A 14,999-nucleotide genomic window follows, 5' to 3' on the forward strand; every position below is an offset into this window, starting at 1 on the left:
ATATATATATATATATATATATATATATTATATATACACACACACATACATATATTATATATATTTAAAAGATGAAATTGGGATGAAAAATGAAGGTGAGGTTTTCACCGGGGACAGCCTCTTCCCAGCTGAGTTTTTAAACGGCATCACCCCCTCCCAATCAATCTTCTACCCCCACCCGCCCCATCCCCGTTCCTGTGTAGGGGTTGGGCAGCTAGCTATGTGGGTGCAAGGGATTCTCTTATGTTAACTTTAAAAAATATAATGGGGGATAGATGTGGGGAACTGGCTACTATCCCGGCCCCCAGCTGCATCACCCCCCCCCCTTTCTATACAAGCCTCAATGTTCTATTCGGTCGCTAGGAGGCAGAGCAAGATCAAGAAAGCTCAGCGAACTTGAACCTGACCACTACCAACCCGCCTTCCCCCAACCCTTCCCCCCTCACCCCTCCCTTGAATTCTCAACGTTTTCCTTGGCGGGGGAGGAATGGATGTATGTGTGTGTGGAGAGGGGCGGGGGGGGGGGGGGGGGGTTGGTGGAGAGCGTGCGGCTGTGAACCGGAGAATTTCCCTCTCCCTTTTTCCTCTTATTTCTTTGTTCTTAATTTTGGCTTTCAAAAATAAGATGATTCTTGCTAGAGTCTCTGCAAATACGCATAGAGAGAGCTATAAATAAAAAATATAAGCAGTGCACAGTACAGGGTAGAATTTTTCTTTCGGAGTGGAGATGGTAGGAGAGAGGAAAAGAAAAACGCAGCTTTAGAAAGCGCGCTTTTTCTTTCTGCTTTCCTTCAGCGTGAAAGCAACGGAACAGTTTCCTCCGAAGGAGAACCCGGGTTTGGCAAGTTTGCAGTTGGGTGTCTAGATAGATTTCTCCATCTCCCCTTCCCGATCCCTTGGCCAGGAGCATACACTTTCCTGGCCCCGGCGCTCGACTCGCTGGGCCCTGCTGCTGCTGTTGTAAGGAGATGCATACTCCCCTCCTTGAACGGACCCTCCTCCCCCGAGCTCCTACCTCCCAGTCTGGGAATCATAACAACAATAGTAATAGTCATCATCATCACAACAGTAATGCCACCAGCGTGATTAATAATGAATAACCAGACTACTAACGCGCGCGCACACGCACCAAATTGCAGAAGGAAATTCATTTGCAAAGCTCCCCAAAGCGGATCAGTAAAAGGGGGTTGAGTGTGTGAGTGTATGTTGTAAATATAATTTCTTACGTGACTTGAGGCAGGGGTAGGAAGTTAGAGTATATGTATTTTTTTTTAAACGACTTTCTTTCCTCCAGATCCCTGTTCTCTTTTCACAGACTAGCAGGCAAGACGTATGTAGCCCTAGCCCCTTGCGTTATCGGGCTGGATGGTGTTGGGTTGGAAGCGGGGTGTTGAGACAGTAGCAGCCCGAGGGAGCCCCATTCTCCGTTCTCCCAGCGCTCCTCCCCCCTTTCCCCTTTCAGCCGAACGGGAAAAGGGACAGGGCAGCCTTTGCACGTGTTCGCAGCGAGCGCTGCTCGGGAGCCTGCAGCTTTGCACGCTGCTCGCATTGTGCCTAACAGACAGTCCTCTCTTCCAACTTCACTTTAGGCACAGTGCCTCTCCAGCTGTACCCCCCCCCCCCCAACCTTCCATTTTGCCCACCTTTAGCCCCCTCTGTCCACCACTTCAGCCTGCCTCCTTTCTTTTCTTTTGCCTTTCCTTCTTGGGCTTTACCTTTAAAAAGCCAGTATTTCCATCCTCCGTTTGTTTCTTTACCCTATCAAAGAGATGCACTTGGAAAGCAAACTTGAAGAAGGCATCTCTCTCTCTCTCTCTCTCTCTGCTTTTCCCCTCCCCCCACCCCCGTCTTCCGCCTGTCTCAGCCCCCCTCAGCTTCCCTCCCCATTTCCCTATGTTTCTTTTCTTATTTTTTTATTCTTCTTAAATGAGAGAGAAGGGAGAGATACCGGCTGAATCAGTTGCTGGGGCATTTAGCTATCTCTTGTATGTCTTGCTATGTGAATATTGAAACATTTTATTTTCCACTTCTCTTTTCACGTGAAGGGAGAAATGGTTGTTAATTTTATTTCTTGCTATCTCTTTAGAGCTCATCTACAACTCCCTCCCCCTCCTCAGACCCAAGTTTATGGGGGTGGGGGTAGGGTGAAGGAGGGTAGGAAAATGGAGGGGGGGGAGTGTAAAATGGCTGAGATTAGGAATGTTTTTAGGGGAAGAGAAATTTGCATTAAAATACAGAGAAATTATCTGATGCCCAGAAAGGAAATGTTGATTGCCACTGAGAAAAGATGTCAATGCAAATCAGTGGCTAAACCAAGAGAATCGTATTTTCTTATTTCCTTTGTGCACCACTCTGTCTGATTTTTTAATAATAACAGCAATAATAAAAACACGTTGTGCTATTTCTTTGTACATCTCTAGCCAAATGTTTTGCAAGGAACACGGTGTTCAACGTATTTCATACATTAGGATATAATTCTTGTTAATTAGCAATAATTTACGTTAAGAGCATAGAAAATGTTGAGGTTACAGGTTTTATATCTGTACATTTGATCATCTTGTTATTTTCAAGAACTTTGCCTCCTATAAAATTAATTAGGTGAAATGTGGAGGTGTAATCAGCAACCTCTGAATTACCACTTCATTTCCTGGTTTTGATTGTAAATCAGCTCAGTCACTACATTTAGAAGACTTTAACCAAGTCTGTTTTTGTGTAGTATTACCTATAACTATTTAAAATCTAGAAGGATATTTTCTTTTACTGCCAAATAAGATTTCCAATTTCAGAAGTCCATCAGGGCTTGGGAATTTAAAAAAAATTCTTGAATGGAATATTTTTGGCCAAGATTCCAGGTACTGCTGATTTTAATACGTAAATATTTTTACAGTATTTTTTTTCTTCTGACTTTAGAGCTTATAACTTGTAATTAATACTTAACAGAAAGATACATTTACTTATATTAAATTAATAATTCCTTAATTTAGACAGGAAGAATCTTGGAGAATGATTCCCTATTCAATTAACTCATTTTTTCAAAATGCAAACAAATGTTCCCAAATAAGATAGCAGAAAGTTACAATACAGAAAGCCCTTGTGTTTATTTTTCTGTTCTAGACCAGTGTACAAATCTATTGTGTGTTTACCTTTTGGTTAGTAAGTTAGGAAGAGAAACTCTGAACGCTAAAATTGTTGTCTTTATTAGCAGTAATATAACCTTCATATTCCTGTGGTTGACCTTATGTTAAATTAGGAGTAGGACTGGAGGCTTGAAATTATGGAATCTATCACTGTGTCCTACTTGGAGCTCAGGTGCAGTTAGGTAGTGCTCTCTCAATATTATTTTACCCAGCACATCTGGGAGCTACTCCAGATCTTCCCCCTCAATAGTCAGTCTAGGTAGGGTTGAAATAAATTTAACCTGAGTTCACTGGATTTTTGCACTTTATCAAAATCTGTTCCAATATTCTGCAGTCAAATTAAAATCTATTTTTTGATTCTCTGTGGCTTTAAGTTCATTAAATGTGAAATTGGCAGCTTGCTAAAGAAGGTCAGACTGATTAACTGTTTGAGAGTTGTACATATTCTGCTCCCTTTCATTAACTGACAGTGTTTGGGATGGGTTTTGCATTTTGTAATGCAGTTTGTTTTTGTTGTAGAGTAAGCATTGTGTTTCATGAGCAGAAACATAGCAACCCTTTTCTCCCCCTTGCAAGGTTAGAATGATAGAAGCTATTCTACTAGGTGCCAAGATATTTTGGGGCAAAGTTTAAAAAGGGGGGGAGGTAAGCAGTAAAGCATGTCTTTCATGCCTACCTTGTTATACCATCCACTGGTGATTGTGTGTGCAGAAATAGCTCCATAATGAAGCATTTTGGAGCTCATTCAGAAAATTAGTCAACTTGGACAACATTAGAAGTATTTCAAGTTTAAAGAAAGGACTTCTCAGCGTTGTTATGAAATGTGGCATTCAGTTGACCATACTGATTTTTCTATCATGAGGGCCACCAAGCACAAACACGTTTGGAATATTTTAGGCATTCCTTTCTTCAGAATGGAAGAAAAAAAAAAGACTAGTTGGCTTATTTCCTTAAGTAGTCAAAAGTATCCTATTTAGCTAATGTGTCTAAGAAGAATTACCAGTGAATTTGCTTTTTAAAAAATGTGGCACAGTTTAAAGTGAGGGCCTGGCTGTCTCTTGGCAATGTGAATTATGCTGTATTATGATTATTTATTTAGATGCTTTTGCAGGTAAATGTTATCTTTCTTAGGACTACCGTGTAAATGTAGCACTTTTTGCTATTTGAGGTTCCAGGCTAACATTTTATGGAAATGGACCTGGCTAGATGCACTTAGGTATGCTTGCATTCAAACACACAAAGGTGTGTTACTGTGGACTCTCAATTTTGTACTTGGGAAGTTTAGAAATCAAATCATTGATTTAGGGGAAAAGAAACAGATTTACTTTTGGGTTTACAACAATGTTACTACATTCTTTTTTTATTTTTTGGTGGATGTTATGTAATTCTTACCCCACCATATTAACCATTCATTTAAAAATCCCATTTGGTTTAAACTTCCAAACCAGGCAAGTTTGCAGTACTTGTTTTGTGTAGTTCTGCACATTAGGCAGTTTCCTTAAAAATATGAGGAGCAGCCTCTTCAATAAATTCATTTTCTTGTTGATATCAACATTCTCATAAATTTTGTATGCTTGTATTTTCTTGGCATCTTCCCCCACCCGCCCCCCCCCGTTTAAAGACTAGAGACATTTAACGTAATGCAGAGAGGTTCAGTTTAGGATTGAAAAAATGATTTTTTTTCCTCCTTTTCTTCTCTTTTCTAACACCTGTGCTTTATGTCTCCCAAACTGCAGCCGAACCTCTCGAAGCCATTCTTACCGATGATGAACCAGACCACGGCACATTGGGAGCGCCAGAAGGGGACCACGACCTTCTCACCTGTGGGCAATGCCAGATGAACTTCCCATTGGGGGACATTCTCATTTTTATTGAGCACAAACGGAAACAATGCAATGGCAGTCTCTGTTTAGAGAAAGCTGTGGATAAGCCACCCTCACCTTCGCCAGTCGAGATGAAAAAGGCGTCCAATCCTGTGGAGGTTGGCATCCAGGTCACGCCAGAGGATGACGATTGTTTATCAACGTCATCTAGAGGAATTTGCCCCAAACAGGAACATATAGCAGGTAAATCAGAAGCAAGGAGAAAAACTGTATGCATGTTTTCTTTCCATCTGTAATAGGGGCTATAACTAAGCACTAAGGAGAGGTGGAATGCTTTATGTATCTCTCCATGTAACTGTCCACAGTAGCCCTGTAATGTTGATCCTGTTGCTAACATTCAGAACCCAGAAAAATAAATATTTCCCACACCACTGAGTAAGATGTAGCACACACACACAGACACACACACACACACACACCCTCCCTCCTGCCCTATCTAGATCTGCTGAGACTCTGTTTCCCTTTTTTTTTTCATTTTGCAAGGGCTGGTTCTTTTGTCCTTGATACACTAAGCCAAATTTCTAGTGTCCGCCATATTCCATCTTGGTGTCATGCCTAGGATAAAGTAATCACATGGCCTTTTATGGGTCACCCAGTGATCTTAGTGCTTTAAAACCCCTTACAAGGATACCTAAGGGGAGAGACTAGTACTAAGCCTTTCCTAAACTGGAAATGGTTTGGCAGGATGGTTGGAAGGGTGGGGAAAGAGTTAACAGAGCTCCGGGGCTACCCTTGGATCCATATTGGCTGTCAGCAGTATGGGGCTGTAATTAAACACAGCCCGGTGGCAGGGATGACACCGCGACCTTGACTTTAAGATGCCATTTTCGACTGGCCAGGCCAGAGTAGAGAGGGCACTTTCTGAAGCGCACAGACATGCTTATTCGAAAAGTTTAAGGGCATGTTGGAAATTTCAAAAGGTTGGTTTGACAGGAAAGGCTGCTCTCTGCAGCCTGCCTCCTCAGCTAAATGATAAATGCTTCTCTGTGCTCTCTCTTGTCTCTGATGTGGTTTTGACAGATGTATCTTGATTTTGTTTGTGGTTTACACAACCACATGTCACCCTTACAAATGTCCAGCCCAGAGTTCCACTGTTCCTGTTCCAATATGATATAAAAATTCCATAAAAAAATACATGTATAGATTCAGTAGTGCCCTTTTTCTTAGCTAATTTTAACTAGAAGGCACCTGGATGTGTGAGTTTTTAAGGAGTTGAGAGAGGAAGAGGGAATTAAACATAGGAGAGCTTAAATTTCCCTCATCTAGGTGAGAAAGAGGAGACCCCTTATGGATAGATTCCTCTTAAGATACCCCTTAAAACATTTTTATGAAACTCTGGTGGCTTAACATATCAAACCTAGTGACTGGATGATGTAGCAAGATAGAAATGTAATTTCTACCAATAAAGCCCTCCCCTCGATCTTTCCCCATAGGCAAAAGGAAGAGAAGGGTTGGCTTAGTTTGAGAGAAGGCAGTGCATGTAATCATTTGATACACTGGAGCTTGTCTCTGTGACTTGGTTTGGCCACAGAGTTGAACCATAATAGTCCAGTGGTCTTTAGGGGATTAAATGTCATATTTCTCTCTTCCCCCTGGAATCTAATCATTAAAATCAAACTTGGCATTTTTCTTTTTTCTTTTTTTATAATGCTCACAGTAATAACATTGAGATATTTTTCCCCCTTCAGTTAAATGAAGGCTCTGCTAGTCGTAAAGCTGTATTTGAAAGTTTTTTTTTCACCCAACTTATTTGACATGCAGGTTAAAGATTTTTTTTTTCCTAGAGTAGTATGTGGCAGTGACCATTTCCATGTACTGTCTGTGATTTGAAGGAAAATGAACAGAAGTGTAAGGCATGATTAATGAAGCAAGAGTTAGTGGAAAGGGATTTGTAGTCTGTGGAGATCCAAAGCCATGCTAAATCACCAAATATGGAGTAACACTTGCGTGATGTAACATCGTATTTACATATTGAACTGCTCTGTTTAAAAGACAAAACACAGTATCTGTCAAGCAAGAATTAAAACCACACTCCTCACCACAGTCCCAAATAGGTTGTTCAGAGTCAGATACCCAGCTTTAAAATTCTGAGATTCTCTTCATACAGGAGTGATATAGGAACTGGGGGCAAAGCACAATAGTTTAGGAATTTTACTGTTATATGTGTGTCTGAGAAATGGGATTGCCAAGTAATGAGACAATTGGGGATAAGGTGGTTGTCATAAAGGTTCTAGTAACTTATTGTTATTAATTATTATTCTTTTTTTTTTGGCTAAGGATAAGTTACAATACCTGTGCAGTGGACAGGGAAGCAGGAAAAAATGCTAGATGTTTTTATAGGTGATATTTAAAAATAAATCGAAGCTAATGCTAATAATTTTTATAAATAGAGACAATATCTTGGGTATAATATAGGTATACAAGTGAGGTGATCCAGGTGGAGGTAAAGCTTTCATGCACTGATAACTTGCAAGCCTGTGACTCCTTTCATTGTATTTAATCACCTTTCCCCACCCTGGAATCACTGAACATAAACAGTTTGGGCAGATCTCAAAGCAGTTATGTCAGTAGCTAGAATCATGGCTTCTAATAACTAAGATTAATGAATGAATAGTGTCCTATGGTGAAATTAGCATTCCAGTCCATTGAGGACAATATGGCTCTAGGTACTTGGGGTGCCCCTAAAGCAAAGTTGAGGAAGACAGTTACATACTTCTAAATATATTTCATGATCAGGAAAGAATGGATCTTAGTAATCATTCAAAAGATATTTTAAAATGCCATTTGAAGGGAGAGGAAAAGCAATACTGTCTTATTAGGAAAGGAACACGATAAATTACTAGAAGAATGTGTTTGGCAACCACATGAAAAGGTAGTCGGCTAAGTGGGTTTTATTAAAGTGTTTTAAGTTGAATTTGGATACAGTGAATGCTGTGTGCCATTTTATAAGCAGTAAGCTGAAATATAAGACTAAAAGACTGTCTTACTGAAGTAAATAAAGCTTAGGGTTCAGTATAAGGCAAAGTCGTTTAAACCTACAGCAAAATGATGCACATTTTAACTGTGCATAAGTCTTTCAAAATAAATGTTTTCTAGGGAAAATGAGTGTAGCTGTCAGATAAATGGATGAGCATAACACCAGCATATATATGAGTACACGTATTAATTCATAAATACATTATATATTGTTGGATTGAATTTTCTCAAATGCACTGAGTAATTATTTAAAATATGTTATATTGACCTATTATCATTGCAGAAATGTCAGAAGTAGAACAGAAAATTAATAAGTTATGTTGGGTGGGAGGCCTGTTGAGGCAGCTTTCATCAATAGGTGTGCCAAATATTTACCACCAAGTACCAGCAGCTTTGAATTTGTAGCTAAGTCTAGCAGGGTTTGTTTTTTCGGTGCCATATTTTACAGTGGAGGGAAATATTAACTGAAGTACCTAGAGATCACTGAATATAAAACTGCTGTTCACTTATTGAAAAGACTAAAATATATTTACAGTCCCATGGTGTCAGATTTGGGGTTTGGAGTTTTTTGAGTATAGAAATCTATAAGCTGGGGATAGTTTTGTGAAGAGGGGGAGGGAATGAATCACAGGGAGACTGGGTATAGGCATCTTATTGAAATATATCATTTTCTATTTATTAATAACTATATATTTATATCAGTGTGAATTTTTAAAAGATTTCCTGATAGTACAAATCAAATCTATGTAAAGAAATATGAACCCCCCCAAAAAAAACCTTTATCCAGTGGGAAATAATAATCATTCCAAAATAAAATAAAATAAATGAGCTTATTACTTAAAAGATAAAGTAAATGTCAAATGCTTACATTTTTCAGAATTCATAAAATGAAAAAAAAGTCTTTCTTTTGTACCTTCTTGAATTTTTGTTAGCTCAAACTGAACTGAGACATTTATTTGTGCATTTATGGTATAATTGTGAATAAGGCTATAAATTACAGTGGCCTTTTATGACTATTTTCATTGTTCCTTATTTGTTTGATTCTGGATGGAAATTACTGACATATATGAAGTGGTTTGCACTGAATCTAAAAAAAGAAAAAAAAAGCCAACATAGAACTATGCCACTGAAAATTCCAGTTGTATCTAATATCCCAAATCTAGTGAATATTTTCCCCTTTTAAATATCTACCAGTCCTCATCAGAAATAATCCTGGCAAACCAGTTATCAGTTTGTGAGGCCACTACCCAAAGGCTCCTGGTCATGAGCCTGTGAGTCCTACATACAAGCTGTATTTGTAAATAAGACAGAGAAAGGTTGTGAACCTGCAGCTTGGGTGTTTTGTCAAAGTACAATGTCAGAGAAACTCTTTCTAAGACAAATTGTAAATAGAACTGTCACCGTGATTGCATGATTGAGCTGCAGGAGTGTCTTACAATTGTTGGCATTGTCAGAGGACTTTTGAAAGCTTAATTAAACACAGTGGCCTGCATGGCTGCTAAATTTACTTCAGGAAAGGGGGAAAAATGCTAAAATGTGGGCGATCCAAAAGTTCTTCAGATGTTACCCCTTTGGTGACACATAAAAGATGCATTGTTCATTTTCCTAGTAGCCTTTTATAAATAATAGTTTTGAGAATTGGGCCACGTGATATGAAGATCATCCTGTGTATGATGTGAGGATTGTGTTAGTTTTTCTATCTCCTGCTGTTACAGATAGTTAATGTAAAAATGGCCTTTTATTGGAAACACAAATATGTATTCACTTCAAGAACAGGAGCAGAGGGGGAGAAAGTTTCCTTCCCATTCTATGTGTCTTTTCTGTGAAAGCATAAAAAAAGGGCTGTAATTTTTAAAATCACGCCATTCTCGATTGCTTTGCAAGTTGTGCCTTTTACTTTAAGAGATCTGAAATAGATTTCCCACACCTTTCTCCTTGGGAATGTGACATTAAATGGTGGAGCTGTACATTTGCTGCAATGGAGCTGGGTGCAAAACCTGCTGCTGCAAATATGGATTAGGACAGTAGGCAGTGGAGTCAGGGCAAAGAGTGTCAAGGTGCGTAATAGTGATACATTTTTGAACCCTTGAATATCATTCATTTCCAAGGCAGACTCCGTATGGTTTCACTCTGAACTCTGAGGATTAAATTTGGACATTTGGAATAAACAAGGAACAAATTAATAGGAAGGTTTATGTCTATATTTCCATAATGTCTGAATAGACGTTGCTTATGGAAGGAACTAGGTTAATGCTGACAGTCCCTACTTGTGTGAAAGTGAAATTCAGAAACTCTGGATTACCTGTGGGAAGAAAAAAATTAAGTTGAACCTAGGTAGAAATCACAGCTAGGGAGATTCACAAGATTTCATCACTCAGCATAAATTTAATCTACATTTGTTGGTCTGTTCACACCCTTTATTACACAAAGAAATCATTTGACAAAATTCACCCCAAGCTCAAGTCTGTTTTTATATACAGTAGTACCAGCTCTCTGTAATAGAAAGCACTTAGCATCAAGCTGGACACAGCCTGGCATCTTGCCACATTTTAAGCATGAGATCTAATCACTAAGGATCTTTTAGTACCTTTCTACTTGTTCAGATTTCATTTGGATCGTGGCTATGTCAGCAGTGTTGTTATTATAAGGATTTTAAAAAATATTTTTAACTTAGTTGCTATTTTTCAGCAGAGTATTTTAAATTATGAAGGTTTTTATTTTCTGTGGCACTTTAGGGGACGGAACATGTTACTGAAAGTTCATTAAAATATGCCTAGACATAGAATTAAATCAGTGGTGACTAGTATTTTTATTTGCATTACAATCAGAATATTCAGTGTATGCTTTCTTGGGGCTTTTTGTGGGGAGTATATATTCCTTACTTTTTTACTCTTAAATATAAGTATATTTAGCTTACATCCATCTATTTTTCCTTCCAAGGTCTATGGAGTAGTGGTCAATTTCACAAAATTTACTTTTGTAATGTGCTGGATAGTTTCTGAAACAATGGCCTAATTAATTTCATCACAAATCATATTACTGCCACAGGAGTCATTTTCTGTCACAAACTTAATTTCTAGGAAATGCAACCTGACGAATATGAGCTTTAAACTCTCAACATGTGCTCCTGGAGACCAAAGGCAGATTTGAAATAAAAATATGCCAGCATTATTGAAGTCAGTATGCATGATGCCAAACTCAATTTGAAGCCAGTAAACATCATACTGTATTTCTAATCAGCTTTAGGATGTAACATAGTCTATATTGGGTTCCCTGGAATTTGTTTCCTAGCCTTTACTGGCCAGCTTGCACTCACTGTGCATTTTTAAAACATTTCAGAGAAGGCTTTTGCTGTTCTTAGCAGGGTTAGTAACTTGGTGTCTGTTGCTTAGCTCATTCGTCATTCTGAGATGGCATTGAGTTAGGTTGGCAAGGGAAAGATTTGAGGTGTGGGGTGTGGTGAGGTCACTTCTGATCCCAGCAGGGAATTGGTGTTCTTCATTTGCCTTTACAATAGGAGTACAGTTACTGTACCTTGGAGCGGCTCTCAGGTGCGAGCTCAGATGGGCGCATGTAAATGTCCTGTCAGTTGCAACACAGGAATATTAATGTTTCTTCCACCACCACACTATAATAAAGCTGTACACAGCAAGCTTAATATGCAGCTAGTCTGGGGAATTGTATAAAACTTAGATAGCCTAGTGTGAATGACAGCAATGTAAAAATGTTCAGTGGTGCCACACTCTCGGTTCTAGTCTCCTTTGATCTAAGGCAAAATGAAAACATCATCTTTTTTCCCCTCTTAGAATTGTCTCCATATCCCCGCCCCCCCAAACCATTTTTTTTTGCAGGGATGATGAAATGCAACATTATTTGTCACACATGATTCATTTCATTCATTTGATTATTTTAAATTGTATATATTGTGAGTCCCCTTTCCCTTTTCCTCTTAAATGTATCTGATTTGAACAAAGGAAGTACAAGCAGTATTTGTGGTGAATTACAACATTCTCTTTTCCCCATTTAAAAATAAAACAAACAAACAAACAAACAAAGTAACCTCATACAGGACAAATCCAGTACTGATCTAGGGCTTTTCTGATTCATTTGTGCCTCCTTACAAACTTACAATTGGAACTTCATTAAAATATCTTACCATTATATTTTTGAGCCCACTGTTTGAGGTTTTAAAGAGGATTTCATAATGTGTTCATTTAACAGAATCAACAGCTGTCAGAACCAGTTGTGGTAAATCCACAAAATGTACAAAGAAAAATACACACATTTCCTGAAACAAAACACTTGGAAAAAAAATTAGCTGCCAAGAACTGATGGATTAGAAGTTTGCAGACAGGGAACCAAAGTGTTTCATCTCTTTATTCACCCTAGAGACTGAGCTGAACCTACCTGATGCAATGATGCTGGAAGTTTTACCTGAACAGGTTGCTGCTATAAGTCAGGACAGATCAACACCTGATGTGTACATATAAACTAGTTGATGCTTGACCTCTGTCTCTTTGTCCCTCTGTCTGCCCCCCCCCCTTTCTCTCCCTCTCCCCTCCCCCCTCCACCCCTCCCTTTTCCTCCTTTCCTCCTTCCTTCCTATTTAGATAGGTTGATAAAATATCAGGTTCCTAGATGGATAAACAACAAATTATATCCACACAAAGGTGAGATGATCAGGTTTGAGCTTCCTGTGAAAGTCAGTGGTGAGAAGGAACCTTTATCAAACCTTCCTTCAGGTAGGCGTTGGCAGAATGTTATTCAGACCTGAATCAGGCTCAGTCAGTGAATTCCCAATGGAAACCTTGAGCATGTATGTTGATGAAGGGGATACCTAGGGACCTTTGGTCAGTCACAATGAGTTTTTGTTTGTATCCTCAGTCCTCTTAACACCCATGATGAACAATTACACCTACAATTTGATTTAAGTTTTAGATAGAGTCCAGTACACTGATTAAAAACTCCCATTAAAAATAATTATTGTAGAGCTTGAGAATGTGATTAAAAAACAAACATAGATGGTTGTTATGGTTTGCCTTTTTTTTTAAACTTCCTAAAAACATAAATTAGCCTGCCGACAAGCACCAGGATATTTTAATTCATGTCTATCAATGGCTCATTTTCTTGATAAGTAATGATGCATAAAAAGCCACCCCAAAATCACATCTGTTAATTTTTAGAGAGAAGGTGTAGCCTGGACCAACTCTTAATATCCACCTACAGCTGGACTGTCAAACACCATATCAGGTCTGTATGCCTTTTGGATTTCTCCATGGGCAAAAAAAAAGAGAGACATGCATTTATTTTTACATGATGAAAGGCACATTCCATCGCTATTACTGGGATTTATATGATTGGGGGGGGGGGCAGTCAGAGTAATCTGTTTACAGTTGAATTCTACTCCCCCCCATTCACCTAGTTCATAGTTGGAAAAAAAAAAAAGACATTAGCGATAAAAAAATTTAAGACTCTTGAGTGTCTCCTTCCCGTGCCCCCCCATCTCACCTCAAGGTAAAAACTGTTCTTTATCATTCAAAAGAGAACATTGACTACTGAAGAACGATATAAAGTCCGAATTTTTAATAATAAACCATAACCTTCCCATGTTATGTTTTTATTATGTTAAGGGAAAAATCAATAAGGAAAATTTTAATTCTGATAAAGATACTCTTGGATCTTTGAAAACAACTGCTGTCCTTTTAACTAAAACATTTGAGGCGCTTCAAAGACTATGTATTTCTTCTGATCTTGGAGCTGTGTGACTGGTAGGAGGAGAGAAAAAAAATCTTATTCTACATACAAGTGGATTGCTTAACAAGTCAGCACAGACACATACTTGTTTGTACAATAGAGATAAAAATTCCTGTATAAAAATAATGCAGTTGCTGACAGCAGGCATTGTGGCTGGGTCTGTCTCTTTTGTGCTGGTCCAAAGCCTTGGTCCATCCTCCCCTTCTCTCTGCTCAGGGCAGTCTGTCTCTATTGCTTGCTGAATACTGGCAATAAGTTAATTGCTCTGTGTGTGTGTGTGTGTATCATACATATAAAAGAATAGTATTTTTTTAAAGAAGTATTTTGAGTTCTCTGTGCATTCATTTCATTCTGTTTTCTGAGGTGTGATTGCATGTTAGAGTGGGGTGGAGAAAGTTCTAATAGGGGGAATGCCTTGAAGGCAGTTAGAGAAAATTTGGCCTTCAAGTTCTATTTGCTTTGTAGCACAATCCTGGTTCCCAAACTTTTGTTTTTAATCTAATTCTGATTTACACTGTCACATCCCATATCAACCCTCACTGAACTCTTCTTGAGTAAACTAACATTAGTGTCAAATGGAATTGGTCAAGATTGTAGACCTGTGGCTTATGCAGGTGTGTTTGTTGATGTGGATTTCATGCAGTACTGAATTCTTTTCTTTCTAATAAATGTTTTTAAAAAAAAAAAATAAAGTTAGGGAGCAGAACACACTGAAGAAAGACACCCAAGGAATCAGAGCTAGCACTTCATATATTTCTCTACCTTTTCCTGAGCTATTGCAGGTAAGATCAATTATAGGAAATAGCTTTGGGGGAGGGCGTTAGGGGAGCTACTGGGGTTGGAGAGAAAGGGCTTTTTGCTTTGGTGATTAGAGAGAGAGAGAGAGAGAGAGAGAGAGAGAGAGAGATGAATATTTTTCAATGGGCATTCACCTTGAAGGCAAAATCTAATCACCAAAGCAAAAAGCCCTTTCTCTCCAACAGCTGAACAGTAAGCCCTGACATGTGGTGCTTTCTAAGCCTATTATTTTGACTCTCGATAGTAACAGCAGCAATGATACTACTTAGCATATCCATACATGGTCCTTTTTACCTGGATTGAGGTGTTTTCCAGTCTCAGGCAGAGGGAGCTTCAGTGTAAATTCCAAAGGCTAAATCCTCAAAATGTTACTAGTTAGGGAGATGATTCTTCTCTGGAATGGGAATTGGAGGCATGAAAATCCCAGTTCCCACGACATTGACCAATCACT

The 14,999-nt window shown here is 38.8% G+C and overlaps 1 protein-coding gene across 12 annotated transcripts in view; it reads left to right on the plus strand.

Annotated features, from left to right (window-relative positions):
- BCL11A (BCL11 transcription factor A) overlaps positions 1–14,999 on the plus strand; it is a 122,353-nt gene that overhangs the window by 4,611 nt on the left and 102,743 nt on the right. For 11 of the 12 annotated variants that reach the window (XM_069069042.1, XM_069069041.1, XM_069069043.1 and 8 more), the window contains one exon: positions 4,874–5,203. In XM_069069042.1, the coding sequence (XP_068925143.1) occupies positions 4,874–5,203 (330 nt within the window). Of the gene's footprint in view, positions 1–883; positions 1,196–4,873; positions 5,204–14,999 lie in introns of those variants that run through there. The other variant, XM_069069048.1, reaches the window with a different exon arrangement.

The sequence above is a fragment of the Petaurus breviceps genome, unplaced genomic scaffold, assembly GCF_028583685.1.
Source record: "Petaurus breviceps papuanus isolate PSGF00001 unplaced genomic scaffold, PetGlider_PUasm1.0 90775, whole genome shotgun sequence".
NCBI lineage: Eukaryota > Metazoa > Chordata > Mammalia > Diprotodontia > Petauridae > Petaurus > Petaurus breviceps.